The sequence below is a fragment of the Physeter macrocephalus genome, chromosome 7 (genome assembly GCF_002837175.3).
Source record: "Physeter macrocephalus isolate SW-GA chromosome 7, ASM283717v5, whole genome shotgun sequence".
In the NCBI taxonomy this organism is placed as follows: domain Eukaryota; kingdom Metazoa; phylum Chordata; class Mammalia; order Artiodactyla; family Physeteridae; genus Physeter; species Physeter macrocephalus.
Genome location: NC_041220.1, coordinates 15709129 through 15726773, shown reverse-complemented (window position 1 = coordinate 15726773; position 17645 = coordinate 15709129). Strand labels below are relative to the sequence as shown.

At 39.9% G+C, this 17645-nt stretch overlaps 1 protein-coding gene across 1 annotated transcript in view; it reads left to right on the top strand.

Annotated features, from left to right (window-relative positions):
* The window catches only part of UNC5C (unc-5 netrin receptor C), a 416430-nt gene that overhangs the window by 371025 nt on the left and 27760 nt on the right, over nt 1–17645 (top strand). The window contains exons 8-11 of the mRNA XM_024126662.2: nt 2724–2915; nt 3931–4275; nt 6623–6710; nt 17166–17334. Coding sequence (XP_023982430.1) covers nt 2724–2915; nt 3931–4275; nt 6623–6710; nt 17166–17334 — 794 coding nt within the window. The remainder of the gene's footprint in view (nt 1–2723; nt 2916–3930; nt 4276–6622; nt 6711–17165; nt 17335–17645) is intronic.

The window sequence follows — 17645 nt, the reverse complement described above, 5'->3', positions numbered from 1 at the left end:
TCAAGTAAAAAGCATCCAGTTTCCATTGCATTGACAAACTGCTCAGTCCCTGGGCAAAACCTATTGGATTCCTATTAAATGGAGGGGCAAGAAACAACTGAAAATCCAAAAGGTAGATTTGAGATGGAAGGAGGAGAGGTGGTCTTGCTTAGCTCTGTAAATGGGTATTTAACCTTTGACCAATGACGACAGGCCTTCTTTAGTTCTATTAGACCGAGAGCAAGCTGTTATGATTAAATAAAAGAGGAAAAAACTGTTTAGACCCTTACTGAATATGTCCTGGGAATTAAGGCATATGGCAGGGATAAGGAAAAAAGATTTTCCTTATGCTAATGACCCTTGATGTCTGAAATAAATTAGATCCATTAGAGTTTATGCTCAATAAAAGAAAGACTTTAAGCACTCCAAAGTTAGTGACTCGAGACCAGTTTGGGCTCTGAAATTCAATCTGCCTACTTATTAATTCTTAGTGAGGCTCCAGAGCAGACAGGAGATGCAAAATCATAATTCTGTACTGAACCAGAATTTTAAAGGACCCAGGTTTCTTCTCCTTTTATTTAATTAAACCATTTTTCATGCTTCTCATTTTGTTTCCCTCATTAATTTGATTTTGTTCCCATTTTTGTTTCATTTTTTTGTTTCTTTTCAAGGTTTCATTTATCCTATTTCAACTGAGCAGAGAACCCAGAATGAATATGGATTTTCTTGTAAGTTTGATGTTTGGTTTTTATGTTGCTGAATAATCGTTTAACGTTATTGCCCCCAGTTCAAGTTTACCTTTCTTTGGATCACAGATGTGCACACAGGAAATAGGCGCCTAATATATTCTAACATGAAAAACAAATTAGATTTTCACTGCTGAAAAGAAGAAAGGGTCATTTCAAGCCTCTGCCAGCTTTAAAATCTATCAGTCTCCCATTCAAAGCTTAAGTCCCAGTAGCTGACAAAACATATCGTGAAATATGTGGCTCAAAATAAAGGGCAGGGTTCGAATGCTAAAAGGAAAAGGGTTGAGAAAATGCAGATCTGTTGATTTAGAGATCATGAATATTGAATAAGTAAATTACAGCCTGTTAAAGTAAAACATTAAGGATTTAGATACACTTTCTGACCAGAGTTCAGAATGCTGCTGTAGGGCCTCAAGTAAAACCCAGCAGCAAAGTGAAGTCAGCACTTCGAAAGTAGTGTTCACGCAACCAGGAGGCCTTGGTATGTCGCTGGTTTCCTGAAAAGATCCGTCAGTATTGACTTGATTGTTGCTTGAGCAGGTATTATAGAAACCTTGGGAAAGACAGTTGTTTAAAAAGAAGGGATTCTTTTACATACAGTACATTGAAACACAAAATCCTAAAAGAGATGGAGCGATTTCCCATAGGGAGTTCTTTTTTACTGTTAGTGTGTTGAATTTACGTGACATGGGAGTGTCGGTGATCACGTGGGCCGCTGGCAATCAAAACGAGGAGTCATTTCACCGCATAAACCGCGTGGCTGTGCGTCTTCGGAGAGAGTAGTGGCTCGTGACTTTTAGGAAGCCATGGGGCCTACGGACCTGAAAACGCTCTCCCTGCAAAATGCACGCGTATAAAATTGAGCATAATCAAAAGGTTGTTCTTGACCATCTGAAGGACCAGTTTAATCACCTTTCACAGTGACGGGAACGGCTTTGGTTAATTTTGCTGACAGTTTTGTTGTGGGTCACAGAAAACTAAATATAGAGACTTAAAGATGTCTAAGGGATTCAAGAAAGGTTTCATTTTATCGGTTTGTCGTCTTTAAATTATCAGCTTTTATCACCATTTGCCGTTGGATCAGAGCGTGTTCTAATGCCACTAAGGCAACATGCAACAATTATAGGATTTTTCTTCTTGCCTTACCCAGAGACAGACCTCCCAGCTGACCTCACACCATGTTAATCAAATGCTTAGCTGCCTTTTCGGGGGGGGGGGGTTGGCTGACCTTTCTGATCGCTGAACCAGGCCTTTATCTTACTCGGTACACCATAGAGCTGTATTTTATTCCAGTAATGAGTAGCTCAAATGTAAATCTCTGACAAGAAACCGTGAGAAGCTCAGGGTTCTCAGAGGTAATACTGAATCTGTAGCAAAAGCCTGGAGTTATCAGCATTAACCTCTGCTCCCCAGATCTGGGTCTTCTGAAAGCACACCTTTCAAACCCAACATGTTTGCTCGCAATGTTTGCTTTGCTTAGTTTCACTGTTTCTACCCACCCCTTCATTGATTTAGGGGAAAGTGAGAAGAGTGCTGTGGAAAGTAATTTGTGACTTGGAATGATACTTAGAAAAATATTCTGGTTCAATAAATATACAGATTCAGAACATGCCAGATGTTTCTAATAGAGTGTTTATGTTTATAAAGAACTGTAAGAGAATTCAAAGCTGCCTTCCAAACTTTTCCACCTGAAATTAGTAATAAACATTTTTTTCCTGTGGGTTGAGAGGGTTTTAGCTCCAGTTTCTTTTTACGCCTTGTAATAAATGGTCTGTTATGTTGCCCAATTTAAGATAGTGAGTGGATAGATGCAGAGTGAGAAAGAAAAAGAAAGAAATCAGAGATAATTTTCCACTGAAAGACCACAGTTTTATATAGCTTTGAGATTAACCTATAAAAAAGGCAATAAATGTCTAAAATAATTGTAGCAATACATATGTGTACGGTGGGAAATTTCTCTAACCATTTAATTCAATGTTTCCTTCTCCCCTTTAGCTGCTCCTGATTCAGATGATGTTGCTCTGTATGTTGGCATTGTGATAGCTGTGATAGTGTGCCTGGCCATTTCTGTAGTTGTGGCCCTCTTTGTGTATCGGAAGAATCATCGTGACTTTGAGTCTGATATTATTGACTCTTCTGCACTCAATGGAGGCTTTCAGCCTGTGAACATCAAGGCAGCAAGGCAAGGTCAGTTGACATTGTACTTCACACTTGGACTTATGCATGTAAGCAGCCTCCCTGTGTGTCTTCAGAATCAGTGAAATCACCAGGTTGGGATGCAGTCACATCAGCTGGAATGTAAACTCCATGAAGACAGAGATTTTCGTTTCTTTTGTTGATTATAACAAATTAGAGTTGACAAGGTGCACAGATCTTTTTTTTTCTTCCTTCTCTAACAGGTTGCTCTGTCATACTTTTTTAAAAAATATATATTTATTTTATTTTTGGCCGCGTTGGGTCTTCGTTACCGCGCGCGGGCTTTCTCTAGTTGCGACAAGTGGGGGCTACTCTTCGTTGCGGTGCGCGGGCTTCTCGTTGCAGTGGCTTCTCTTGTTGTGGAGCACGGACTCTAGGCACGCGGGCTTCAGTAGTTGTGGCTCATGGGCTCTAAAGCGCAGGCTTAGTAGTTGTGGCGCACGGGCTTAGTTGCTTTGCGGCATGTGGGATCTTCCCGGCCCAGGGCTTGAACGTGTGTCCCCTGCATTGGCAGGCGGGTTCTTAACCACTGCACCACCAGGGAAGCCCTCTCTGTCATACTTTTAAACTTTTATTTGAAGAGTACACAGTTTGATTGATTGATTTCTTGAGTTTCCTTTTTTTTCCTTTTGACAAGACATCTTGTATTGCTATGAATACAGTGGTCTACAGATGAACCCAAATCCAGTAGAGATAAGAGAAACTATTACCTAGTCAGCTAGTGAGGTCACGAATCCAATTTGTTGAAATAACTAAGTACCATAGACACAATAAGTAGACTTCAAGGCGAAATACAGAATGAACTTGTCTGTTTATTTGTAGCCAATAATAAAACAGATCCTAGTTATCTGATTGCCCTATTCTCAGCAGAATTTTAGAGTCTGTCCAGTGCTAATATTTGTTGACTTGCTTTGATGTTGGCTCAGAAAGTGTCGGGGGGCGTCTGGCTAGTGTAGGTTGCCTGAATGAAGAATGCAAATGGACGTTCCTTCTGCTTCTGACTCAGATCTCCTGGCAGTACCCCCAGACCTCACGTCAGCTGCAGCCATGTACAGAGGACCCGTTTATGCCTTGCATGATGTTTCGGACAAAATCCCCATGACCAACTCTCCAATTCTGGATCCACTGCCTAACCTGAAAATCAAAGTGTACAATACCTCAGGTGCTGTCACACCCCAAGATGACCTCTCTGAGTTTGCATCAAAGCTGTCCCCTCAGATGACCCAGTCCTTGTTGGAGAATGAGGCCCTCAACCTGAAGAATCAGAGTCTAGCAAGGCAGACGGACCCATCCTGCACTGCATTTGGCACCTTCAACTCCCTTGGTGGTCACCTTATCATTCCCAATTCAGGTAATTCTTAAAGGTCTTTACATTGCAGAGACAGAGCTTGAAAACTTATTCTTGTGCCAAAATCTTTATTATTTGTTTTCATGAGGCCTGAAAAGTTAAATGTATCCTGTCTAACCCAAATCTACTTTCAGTGTAAACCACACATAACCTTAGTCGAAATCAGCAAAACCGTTTATCTTTCTCCAACCAACTCTGAAAACACTTCCTCTAGAAATATTACACTCACAGCTTTCTGGTGAGGCATAATTTAGAACTGTCATTGACCTTCTTTTTAATAGCGCTTCAGAAGGCAACATTAAGCCAGAAGCCCTCACTGTTGTCATCACACTTTAAAAGGACAAATTAATTAGAAAACATATCAGTTGGTTCAGTTCCAATTTCCTACAGGAAGCAGTACTTCAGAATACAAATTTTTAGATGATCAGAGGACGTGATAATAGACATCAGATCTTCATTTGTTAACTCTCTATTACACTGTCTTCAGGCTCAAGGTATTTATAAGGTACTCACTCCAACCTCTGATATATCTACGGAGAATCACAGCTTCATCACGTGTCTTTTTGTAGTATTACTCAGCTTTCAGTTTGTTTAGTTATCTGCTTCTAGAGCATAAGCCCCATAATGCTCTTAAATAGTGAACTGAAGTTAGTGACTCATAATGTTTGATTAAAGGTTGGTATTCATTAATCAGTAGTAGCAATGGGCTGGGAACTCTCAGTTATGAGAGGGTTTAATGGATTCCTCTGTAAATGTACAGTAGCTCTTTTGTATCAGACAGATTATTTTGTGGACACAGTAAAAAGAAACAATTTGATTGAACTAAGGTTTATATGTAGCATAAGAAGAGAATATAATTTGTAAACAGCCACAGAGCCAAGTAATATACAGAACCAGTTGGTCTTCACGTCTGAATATGAACTTGTCTTTGACTCTTCCTCTCATTCAGTCCCCCATTTCAGCACCTTGGCAATTTTTCACCCCATATCTTTAAAAGTATATTTTAATAAATTGAAATATTTAATGGAATATCATTTTTCCTTTTTTTTTTTTTTTTTTTTCTTTTTGCGGTACACTGGTCTCTCACTGTTGTGGCCTCTCCCGTTGCGGAGCACCGGCTCCGGACACGGGCCCAGCCGCTCCGCGGCACGTGGGATCCTCCCGGACCGGGGCACGAGCCCGTGTCCCCTGCATCGGCAGGCGGGCTCTCAACCACTGCGCCACCAGGGAAGCCCTGTCCTTTACTCTTGGGACTTTCCAACGTGGTTGGGCAGGTTCCTTATTGTCTTGTGCTCATATGGCGTATTCCATTGCCTTGCTAATTAAATAAGCTACTCAAAGACAAGAATGCTGTCTTTTACTCCTTGGCATTCACAGCATGCAAGATACTGTCCTCACAATCATGTCTGTGAAGTTTTATTGAGTTGAAATTAACAGCATTTATTAGAATGAAATCATGGAGCTAAGTATCTTCAATTTGCTGCCCACCGAGAATCACTCTCTGATGACACCACAGCGTGCAAGCCCATGGTTCCTACAGTGTGGTCTACAGACCACCGTCATTGCCATCACCTGGCGATTCGTCAGAGCTACAGTTTCCCCAGACCTTCTGAATAGAAACTCTGGGCGTAGGATCCAGTAATCTGTGCTTTAGCAAAACCTGTAGGTGATTTTGGCACAAGCTCAAGTTGCAAACCACTGCTATCAGCACAGTTAATTTAGAGCTCAATCCAATAGTCCTACAAAGTGTACCAATTAGCAACTAAGTAAAAACTTGCTTGACCTGCTGTGACTAAAACTAGCAGTTGTGTTCACTCTCTAGTGTTATGTATGATGAAAGAAGTTCTTCACCAATTATTATTCTGTTGCAGGAAAACACTGATGCTAACCAGATACTTCAGAAATAAACATTTTTTGATACTGTTGAGGTTAGCATTTCCCTGACTTTGAATCTTGCAGGGATTTTTTTTTTTTTAATTAGAAATGATACATCATTACAGCTGTTTGAGATTTTAAGAGCAGTTTTTGGTTTTCCCCTCCTTTTACAAGGAAAACAACAGTGAAACCATCTGTCTATTCCTTAAATAAAACAGGAGTTTAAAAATTACATCATTCCTTTAAGTAATTACATAACAGTTCAGAGGGAGCTGTGGTAACAAATAAGGCCAGTAAGGAAGGAAAGCAGGGCAGGTACGAATATTTACATGTCTTTAGAGAGAAAAAGCAGCAGGATTATGGCTGTGTGGCCTCAGAATCTCCTCATTCCTTTTCACTTGCTTCAAAGGCATTCTGTGAAGTTCCCTTTTGATTCATAGGTCTTATGTGACGGCTTTTCTCTTTTGCTCTTCAGGAGTAAGCTTGCTGATTCCCGCTGGGGCCATTCCCCAAGGGAGAGTCTACGAAATGTATGTGACGGTACACAGGAAGGAAAATATGAGGTAAATATGCTTTTTCTGGTGCACTTGACTTTATCAGTGTCTGACTTGGAGGAGAATTGTACATTAGAAAGAATAAACCCAACATATTTTTGTCTTTATTGCCCTGCTTCTGGCATGTCCCTTTTCACCGAGACCTGTAAAAGGTCAGTTTTTACTTCTCTTTATCTTTGAAGCCCCGGACACTTTTGCAGATCTCAAATATGGGCACAAGGCCAGAGATCTTTTCCCAAGTGGAAATGTGGCCATATTAACGGAAAAAAATGGCCAGAAATGTGATCCATAGATTGTGCAAGAGGTGCAAAGAGGCGTCTGCTTCATGTGGCCTGGTTCAGGAATCTGTCCTGTTGCCGTTATAGGGTTAAAGGCCACAGAGAATTAGACAACCCCTTAATCCCGGATTTGCCACCCCCACCTCAGCCTAGCACCTTATTCTCACCTGCAGATTCTTCTTTTGGGAACTGTCTCGTAGCTTTTAAGTGTTATCGACCTCCTTCTTATGTTTGGCACGTATAAAATCTATATTTCTAAATGGATCTGGGGTTGATTAAAACTAGATTGACTCTAAGGGCTATTTTGAATGTGTCATAATCGTAGAGATGAAATTACTTTAAGTAAAAATAACAAGAGGAGTTTCAAAGTCCTAAATTCAATTTTCAGTTTGGCTTCTAACAGATTGTTTCTGGTCTTTCTTTAGTTCTCACATAAAGTGTGTGTGTTAAATAGTGCTTTATAGGCCTGACTGATTAATGCTACTAAAGTGCACTGAGATCTTACAATAAGAGATGATGGTGACGTGAAGATCCTTACATGTAATTATCATTATTCTTCCTAAGGGGAAAGGCATTGGTTCCTCTGCCCTGGGCTCTGAATGCAAAGCATGAGTGACACATGTAGAACTAGGTTATCATTGTAAGGCATTATACCTTTTTTCTTCCCCTGCGTCATCCTCAGAAAAACATCTCTTTTTAGTCTTGTTCTTCAGTAGCTGAAAAGCTCTTCCATTATGCTCTCAGGTGGAGATGTTGGTATTTATAATCTGTAGGAGCCAGAACCTTGTTTTCTTCAGGTGGTGTACTTTCACCTACACAAACACTAGCCTGTCTAAGAAAATAATAAAAATTCCTTGAGCATTATTCATGTGCCTTAAATTTGAGCAACAGAAAATCACAAAAAGGCTTGTATTTGCTCACATCAAATATTCATTTTTCCATTCTCAATGCAAAGTAACATTCACAGGCCCTCAGAGTGCCCTTCTTTTGCAGCAGGAGAAATGAAGATCAGCGGACTCCAAGATCCCTTTATATTTTTGTTTACTTCTTTCTTTTGTCCAGAGTCAAGGTTAGCACTAAACTAAGTACATCCATCCCTCAAGGCCTTTTGCCAACATGGACGTTTTGTTTAAACAGAAATGAGTATTGGCTTGTGCTTTGTGCTGAGACTGTAGTGAGGTGTTCATGGTCTCTTATTTTTCATCTGATCACCGTTCTCTTTAGCTGAAGATCAAGCCTTAAGGAGCTGCTGCAGGGCATGCTGCAACTGAAAGACATGGGCACTCAGGTGCCTCATATGATTTTTCTTCCCACAATTTAGTCAGCACCCTGACCAGGATAATTTTACACTTTGGATGAAGGAGGGAGAAAACAGGAAATTGATAAAGCCAGACACTTCTGCTTTTAGTTTCCCCTGCCTTTGACTTTAAAGAAAAGGAAACTCTAAATCACTCTTGCTACGCCCACCACCTGAAGTTAGGTGCAGAGGGAATTAGCCTATTAAATTTGGTGTGCATCAAAGAAGTTCTGTTTATAAAAATGAAGCTAGAGGAACCGCAAGATCTCAAAAGAAAATACGCACAGAAGACCATGAAACAAGGAACAAACAAAAGACAACTGTCTCAAATAAATGAGAAAGTCCTCTCCACTAATTTTCTACTGTGAACTAGATACGTTTTTCTTATAAAAACACAATGACAAGAATGTTGTCTTAGGGTATAGTAATAATACAAAACATAGCTACCATATAGTCAGCATACTTTTTTTTTGACAAATGATGATAAAATATACAATACTTTTTATTATAAATTTCATATAGTCAATTGATTCTCCCAGAAGGCTTTCATTGAGTTTTGCCAAACTCTTTTATGGTTATAATTCAGCCACAATTTGACAAAATCAGGCTATGAATAAATGCTTTATTACTATCTGATTTAGCAGAGAATTTCTTATGTTATTGAGGAGCAAAGGCAGTTCTGACCTGCATGTTCATTGTTATTTTCTTTTACATTTAAGACCAAAGTGAAACAAAAAAGATATACCTTGGAACTTCACTTGTTTGTCAGTGACATGAGTGAATCCTTTGGGTAGTCTGATGATAGTTTTCGAATACTGGAAGAATATGCTCTGCCTCAATATTTTGGTGCTGTTTACAGTGTACATCTACACACACAATATACTTTTAACTGCATTAACATTTTCTTAAGTCTAGGAAGTCAACAAAACAGTAAACTTTAATTTCATTTATTCCTCACTACAACTCTGCAAGTTAGGATGAGCTCCACCGTTGAAGATGAAAGGACTAGGGCTCAGGGAAATTGTCACATAGCCAAGCTTTCGCAGTTAGCAACTGAGGAAAGGCAGAATTCACACCCAGGTTACCTCCTCGAAAAGCTCTTCTGCGGGCATGCCGTCCCTCCTCCCCAGCACCCAGTACACAAACAGAGCCTCCGCCTTCTGTCATGGTGCATTGTGGGACACAGTTTCTTTTTATTGCTCACCAAAGACCCTTTCTCGCCTCACCTGATCTTAGAACTTCTTTCAGAGAAGACACTGTGAGGACAACAGGAGATATGTTACTTCAAGGCATTTATAGGAAAATTCTGATTGTTTTTCTCCATTTTCTCTCTCTCTGATTGCCTTTATTGCATCCAAAACTGGGTGTTTTTCCAGCTGGATGGTATCCAGCTAGTCATCTGGTGTTGTGAACTGTCTAAAGGGAGGTGTGAACTTAATTGCATGTGGCAAGTGAATGTGACAAGAGGGGGCCTTATCATTACGGAATATGCTCTAAGAGAAAGCACGGGGTGGCAGATGAGCAGCCTGAATGAGCTGCAGAAACGGGACAGGCTGTCTCTGACCAAAAGGGATCTGAGCTGTGAGGCCGCGCTCGTGATTTCTACTTCTTCTGCTTTTACACATCCCTGGAAAGGCTGCAAAGCCTCCCCCCCGCCGCCCACCCCCGTGGATAACGTTCCCACAATTAACGGCACTAACATGGACCTTTTTGCCTTGTTTCCAGCAGCAGTTTAAAAAAGTGAATCTGACTCAGACTGAAATTTTGCCTTTCATCATTTCTTATTGAAAAACGAATTGAAGATATGAACGTTAATTTTTTCTTTCTCTGTATTCTGTACTTGCCTAGCAGTTTTCTCAAAAGGCCAAAAAATCCATTTAGACATTCCAGATATAAACTGTGGGGAACCATGGAAGGTCTTTGAGCAGTCAAGTGCTGCAGGAATAACAGTGCTTTTAAAAGATTGATGTGGTGATGGTGTGTAGGGTGAACTGGTAGAGGAAACAGAAAGACCCCCCCGCCAAAGGCTGGGGGCCCTGGACGGCCCATGGCAATAATCAAGGTGTGAGGGGTGCGGGGAAGGAGCCAGGCCTGAGTCTGGAGAATGGAAAGAAAAATATGTTTCAGAAGAAAAAGTGTTTCACAACTGATTAGAAGTGTGGCAAAACACAAAGAATGTATTTAGGAATCAAGCTTGGGCACTGAGAAAATTGTGAGAGCAATACGAAGGGGTCAGAAGCAGCAACTGGTTCAAGGAGAGAAAGGACAAATTCTGATTTAGCTGTGCACAGCGTGCGCGAAAGGGGACGTAGGATTCTTGCTGGAGACGCAAATGGGAAGTCGCCAGTGAGTGGATCTTCCAGGGAAAAAGTGCAGAGGCAGAAAGAAGAGGACTGGGGAAAGAACTTTGGGAAATATTCTTATTTAAGGTTTGGGTGTGATGGGCAAAAACTAAATAGAACGTGAAAGGATAAGGCAGATAAATAGAGTTGGCATCTAGCAAGGTGCTTAATGTATAGTTGCTTCTCAATGAATATTTTTGAATGAAAGACGGAATGATTGTAATCATAATAGGAAAAAATGAAAGGTAAAAAGAGTTTCAAGATGGAGGAGTGATTGACAGAGGTATTACTAAAATTGAACTGTAAAGAAGGAGAAGGATAATTTTAAAATTATTGGATTCGTCAACTTTAGGACATTGGTTGCCTTTAGGATTTTCTTTTAAAGGATGAAATCCCAGTAGGAAGTGTTTAAGGTGTTAGTTAGTGGTGAGGCAATGAAGACTATCATCATATTTACTGAATATAAATAATAAAGTAAAATGTTAGGATAGTGGGCCAAAATGTCTTTTGTATGTAATCATATAGCAGAAAGTTTTCATTTATTTTAATGTGTTGTTTGGAACTTTGTATAATAGTAGGTGACATTATTTCTCAGTGAAACTCAGTGATATTATCCCTTTAGGTAGAGTCCTGAATTTCTTGTTTGAAGTAACAGCTATAAAAAGACTGAAGGTAGAGGGCGGAAGGGTGTGGAATCCAGATATATTTAAATCTTATTCTCTCACTGTTCTCCGCAGTGTTTATTTATTGAAGTTCTACTTCTAAAGAAATGATTCAAGGTGATTCTTTTCAATGGGAGGAAAATTGTTTTTAAATAAGTGGATTAAAAACTGAGAAAATAGAAAAAATAAGATTAGAAAGATAAGATAAATTCAGGTGAGCAGTTAGAATATAAAATATTTGGTGGAATTCCCAGCATATTTCTTATTCATAGGTCATGAATTTACTATTTCAAAGCTTTCAAGAGGGAAACATGATAGGTTATAAGATCCATGTGTCCAAAAGGGAAAAATATGCCTGGAGGAAGCTCAATTATTTCTCCTTCGGTTCCTCATACAGAAAAAAAAATTTTTTTTTTAATACGGTGAACAACATTTAAAAGATCAAAATAGCAGTGAGCTTCATAGGGCTACTTCTGTTAGTCTCCCTCAGTGTGAGTAGATAATATAAAGCCCAGGGATAAATTCAGTAAAATAATTCCACAAGGATTCAGCAGTTCAATCTAGGGCACAATATTTAGCTGTTCAGGCTTAATCCAGGGACACATTTTGGTCTGTCTGGGGAAATGGGGGCACGCCCTTCAGAGTGGCTTCCATAAATATTTTTTTTTTGCTCGATTGATCTCTTGATACCAAGTGAGTTAGATATTCCTTGTCAGATACCTAGAGTGCAAGTATTTCAAGTTGCTGGTTAGACATGAAACTGTGTGCTTTAAAAGGCAGCTGAGCCCAGGGTGGGATTGTCATCCTGAGGGACCTGACAAAAGACATGTGTGTTAATAGAAGGCATCTCGTCTCTACACAGAGGTAGATGGAGAAAGATTCTTTTCAAGAAGCAGTTTTGAGCTTGCTCTAGCAAACAGATCACAGAAATTTCTCAAGGCCGTAAATCTAGATAAGCGACCCAGAATATACCACTGTGTGAAAGAAACCAAATGACTTGTCTTTGGATCCTAGCTTTGCCTATGACTAGCTTTGTGGCTTTGGGCAAGTGTGTTAATTTCTCTAGCTTTCAGTTTCCTCTTTTGGGAAAAAAAAAAAAACGGTAATATAAATACTTATCTTGACTACCTTAACAGGTGTGCCTTGGGCAGCAAATGCAACAGCTTTTATGAAGGTTTTGTGAATTGCGCACTTATGTGTAGGAGGAGTTGGCCTCGCTGATAACAGCAAGCAAAGGATAAGAAAATCTGACAGGAAACTAAAACTCCTCTTCGAGGGCTTTGTCCTAGAGTCCTCAGAACCCATCCAGCATTTACCGTGACATTACCCTTGTTGGACTTTGAAAAGCCTTTAAAACTTTAATCATTGTTCATTACTGGATTTCTACTTAATTGCTGTTTCTGCAGCTAATTTTTGCTTTGAGTTCATTTCCATATCATCTGCAATTAATATTTACAGAATGTTTGCTTAAATATCTTAGAAAACACATGAGACATAATGAAGTAAAGCCCTTCTCTGCAAAAACATAAAACAGATTTTTTAATATTTATTTTATACTATTTTTGTTTTATGTATTTTAATATCCTCCCTTTATGTAAATAAAGGAAATGTGGATTTAAACGCTCTGACCTTTGGTTTCACATAGTTAAATCTTAACCTTCCCTAGGTGGCTCCTTCCATATATGCTTGGACATGTTTCCAATTTCAGTGCTACTTCTTTCATCTTGAAAACCCAAAAAGATTCTTATCATTATTACTTCTTTGTTTTCCATTCCCTGTTATGAATTCCACATCACCAATTCCCTATTCATTACATTCTTGCACCTCACTGGGTTAATAAATTCTTTTGACACCTCCTGCCCCTTCCTTCCCTTGCTATCCCTCCTCCAAGAATGGCGCCCATCAATATTGCATGCCAGGGGAGTGCAGGTCTGACAGCGCCCCAGCGCAGCAGGGAGTCTTCTCCCTTCTGTTCCAGCTCAGTGATGAGAAGAATCCCTCCTCCAACTGCCTCAAGCACCGGCTGCTAACAGCCGACTGAGAGACAGATGTTTCCAATCCCCAACTCTATTGCAAGGACCACTTGAAATGGATTCCACTTTAGTCTCTTTCTTTAAAAGTTTAATGCTCATTCTCAAGGTACACTTGTAACTAAAAGGTAAGGGTAGCGCTCAGGAAAATGCAGCCAATGCTTTTTTTGCCCTGGTAGGAAAAGTAGAATTAAACAAGAGTATAGTTACTGTTTAAGGCAGATAGTGTAATATCAACTGTGGCACAATGAAAGCAAGACTTCACTCATGTTCTAAGAGAATGAATTTCAGACTGGAACAAAGGAGAACACATTGCATTAAGGGGAGGTGAAAACCAAAAGGGGATAGTAATGAGTTCTCAAGCTGCCACTAACCTTATAATTCCAAATATAAGTACATTTCCAAGTACTTTGATAACTTTAGATTTAATAAAACTATGTTATTCAGTGAGAATGGAGATGATATTAAAAGACTAAAAAGAGATAATTTAAAAAAAATTTTTTCTAAATAGGAGGAAAAGAAAGTCACAGGTTGGGAGATTCTAGTGAAATTTTAGAATAAAAGAAGAAGCACTGATAGCCAAGTTTTACTAAGGGGAAAATATGCCAAATTTTAACTGAGTTCTTAGAACTGATGATAATAATCACCAAGAACTTAGGAATTTCTAAGATATGACCTTACTTGTGACCTACCAAGTAGGCTGCCACAGTTTTGTAGATGCTGATGAATGACACAAGATTCCTGAGTCAGAGACAAAGGATACTGTATTGTTCACAGCAATAGCACTATCCAAAATATTTCATTTTTGTGCCAGTTTCCCAAGTTCTCAAAGGGTGATGTAAAGACAGAGGACATCTACACACTCAGTGGTTCCATTCCAGGAATATACCATTGAGTTTAGGGAACCTGAGGGTTTTATAATGGGAAGTAGACATGTCTGCCATTTGCTCCAGAGGTAAGCGCTACCTTTATCTTCCAAGGAGATTGCTATACAGTTGTCTTGAAAAGACAGTCGGGACCATGCAGAAACATGAGAGATCCGTGGAGAATAGTTTTCCAACTATATTAAAAAAAATAATAACAGCTTCTGTCATTCATTGAGTGTTAAGTGAGGGTAAGCCACAGATAGAAGCTAACTTCTAGATTATGTAGTATTTATATATTAACCATAGATAAAGACTAGAGGAAAGTTCATTTCAAGTGACTGTGGCGATTGTAAAGGAATTTGATATGACCTTCATAATATCCATGTGAATGAAATGGAAAATGGAAAGATATGAACTGGACAATGTACTTTTTTTTTTTTTTTTTTTGCGGTACGCGGGCCTCTCACTGCTGTGGCCTCTCCCCACGCGGAGCACAGGCTCCGGACGTGCAGGCTCAGCGGCCATGGCTCACGGGCCCAGCCGCTCTGCGGCGTGTGGGATCCTCCTGGACCGGGGCACGAACCCGTGTCCCCTGCATCGGCAGGCGGGCTCTCAACCACTGCGCCACCAGGGAAGCCCGACAATGTACATTTTTAAGGGGTGTATGTTTGACTGAACTAAACTCAAAGTATTGATGTCAGACTAGAGAGAGGTTTCAAGTAGTGTCCTTGAAAAGGTCTCTGTCTTTGCCCTGTTCTTGTATTACAGTGTTACCAGTGATTGGAATGAGAACATAAATGGCAGGCATATCAAAGTTATGGAAGATAAAAGACTAGAAGAGATAGCCAATCTGTGGAGGAAAGACATAGCATTAAGAAATAGATGACCTGAAAAATTTCCTAAAACAATTAAAGTGAAATTAGATGGCTAAATATAAATTTCTCTGTATAGGTTCAAAAGCCATCACTGCAACCACAGACCTATAAAGAGAGACGAAGAGCCTTTCATGTTAGGAATACATAGTGGTTAGCTTTAACAAATTACTTAACCTTCTTGGGGCTTCATTGCCTCCTTTTATAAAGGACATGTTTAATCATGTTCTCTCTTATCTTCCCATCTAACTCGATTCTGCTAAATAATATTTATAAATAATTGAGAATAATCTAAGGCAACAATTTTGTGAGGCACTGATATAACTACATATCCCAAAGCAGAGAAAACTGTAGTCCCCCTATACTGTATACCTGAGAACAGTCAGCCTGCTGTATCTGTGAGTTCTACATCTGCAGATTCAACCAACCTTGGATCAATACTATTTGGAAAAAACCATTTTTTCCAGGAAGTTCCAAAAACCAGAACTTGAATTTGCAGCACACTGGCAACTATTTACATAGCATTTACATTGTATTAGGTGTCATAAGTAATCTAGAGATGACTTAGTATGTGGGAGCATGTGCATAGATTATATTCCATTTTATATAATGGTTATATAATTTTTTGGTTATAAGTGGTTATAAAAATTTTATAATGGTTATATGCTGTTTTCTATAATACTGTGCCCTTTTATATAGGGAACTTGAACCTCCAGGGATTTTGGTGTCTGCCCGGGGGGGCGGTCCTTGGAACCAATCTTCCATGGATACTAAGGGGTGACTGTCTTACACTCATTTCAAGATGCCTCACTCTAGGGAAGACAGTGAAACACTGACAGACATCTCTATGAAAATAAAGATAGAATTCTAGGGAGAGATCAAGAAACCATGCTTTTCTAGTGGAAATTGCAAAAATTGAGCCTGTTTCATCTGGAAGAAGATGACGTTTTAGAGATACCGTAATAATCTCTAAGTGCTTGAGAGGCTCTTTCATGCCAAAGTGGAGAGAAAGCCGGTCAGGATATGTGGAGAGAAGTGTCGGGAAGACAGATTGTATTCATTCTAAGTATTGAGTTGATAATAGATGAGTTGACCCCTCAGCAGTAGTGGACTGCAATTTTGGATGAGTTTAAAGCACTAACCACCTGTCAGCATCTTGTAGAGAAGCTCTGTGCTTGCTGGCCCTGAGGGCCCTTCCTCCTCTAAAATTTTGTGAGTCCAGGATTTCTTAACTCATACTGTTCTGACAACATAGTTGTATTGTTTTTGCAGAGGCATTGGTTTTAGTCTCAGCACCAGTGCTTGTTAGTTGTGAGGCTTGGGGCAATCCTCTCAACACTTTGGGGCCACTTCCTCACATATCAGCTGACAGCTCGGGTTAATTTATTCATTGGCTGTTGGTTACAATCTTACTGGGGAAAAAATAAGGCAATTAAAAAAATATGTAAAAATAAAGAATTTGGATCTTTGAAGTTCGTTCCACCCAAATTCTCAGAGTATGAAGTATACATGTAGAGAAACATCATTTTAAATTGCTATAGAAATACAGTTCTACATTCTTTCTTGGTCATGTTTGAAAAAAAATGAATCTGCTATACTAGCCTGAATTAGTCCTGAAAGTCATTTGGAAGAAGTTTAGCTCTAGGCTGTCCTTATTCTAAAGTGATTTTTTTGAAGTGTTTTTCAACTTAGGTCCTAAAAACACGAAAGTATGTAAAACTCTGTGAAACGACTGGCAAGTATTATCAGAACAGATGCTTATGTAACTTCATAAGGACCCTGTTCCTTCTCATTCCATCCTGAAAGTATCAGTACATGAATTCAGAGGAAATTAGCAAAGGCAGACCTGTGTCTGAAGGGAGGGATCAAAGATATGCAGGCAGATTCACTATTATTAGAAAGACCTCAAGTCTCGCGAGATCAAAGTCTTGGTATAAAGTGCATGTCTTCCCGTTTAATTCTGCCTCAGCCCCACCACTGCCCCCTGCCCCCGACCGAAAAAAAAACAAACTCCAAGAGGAAGCTATTTGTGCAACTCTAGATCTGAAATCTCGGCGAGTACGTAGTACGTAAATCCTATGGAACTTTCATGACGCAGATCTCTGCTCTCCTCCTAGGCCGCCCATGGAGGACTCCCAGACGCTCTTGACCCCTGTGGTGAGCTGTGGGCCTCCAGGAGCTCTGCTGACCCGCCCCGTCATCCTCACTATGCATCACTGCGCAGATCCCAATACCGAGGACTGGAAGATACAGCTCAAGAACCAGGCAGCACAGGGACAGTGGGAGGTGAGCTTCTGTTGGGATAAAGATAGAACCCAGGAGCAATCCATGCAGATAAGTAAGGGCAATTATGGGAAGGCTTTTATTTTTAAAGCAAAACATGAGTGGAATTTTAGCTTATACTCAAAATGAAAGAGAGAGGAACGGAGAGAGGAAGACAAAGAGGGGTGAGGGGGAGACAGACAGACACTGGTTCCTCAGTGTTTTATCTACTGACTGATAGGCACAAAGAGAAAGATGGTCAAGCATTAGCTAACTCATAGGGAAAGTGTACTTAAGAGTCTTACGTAAGTCCCATTTGAATATACATACTATCT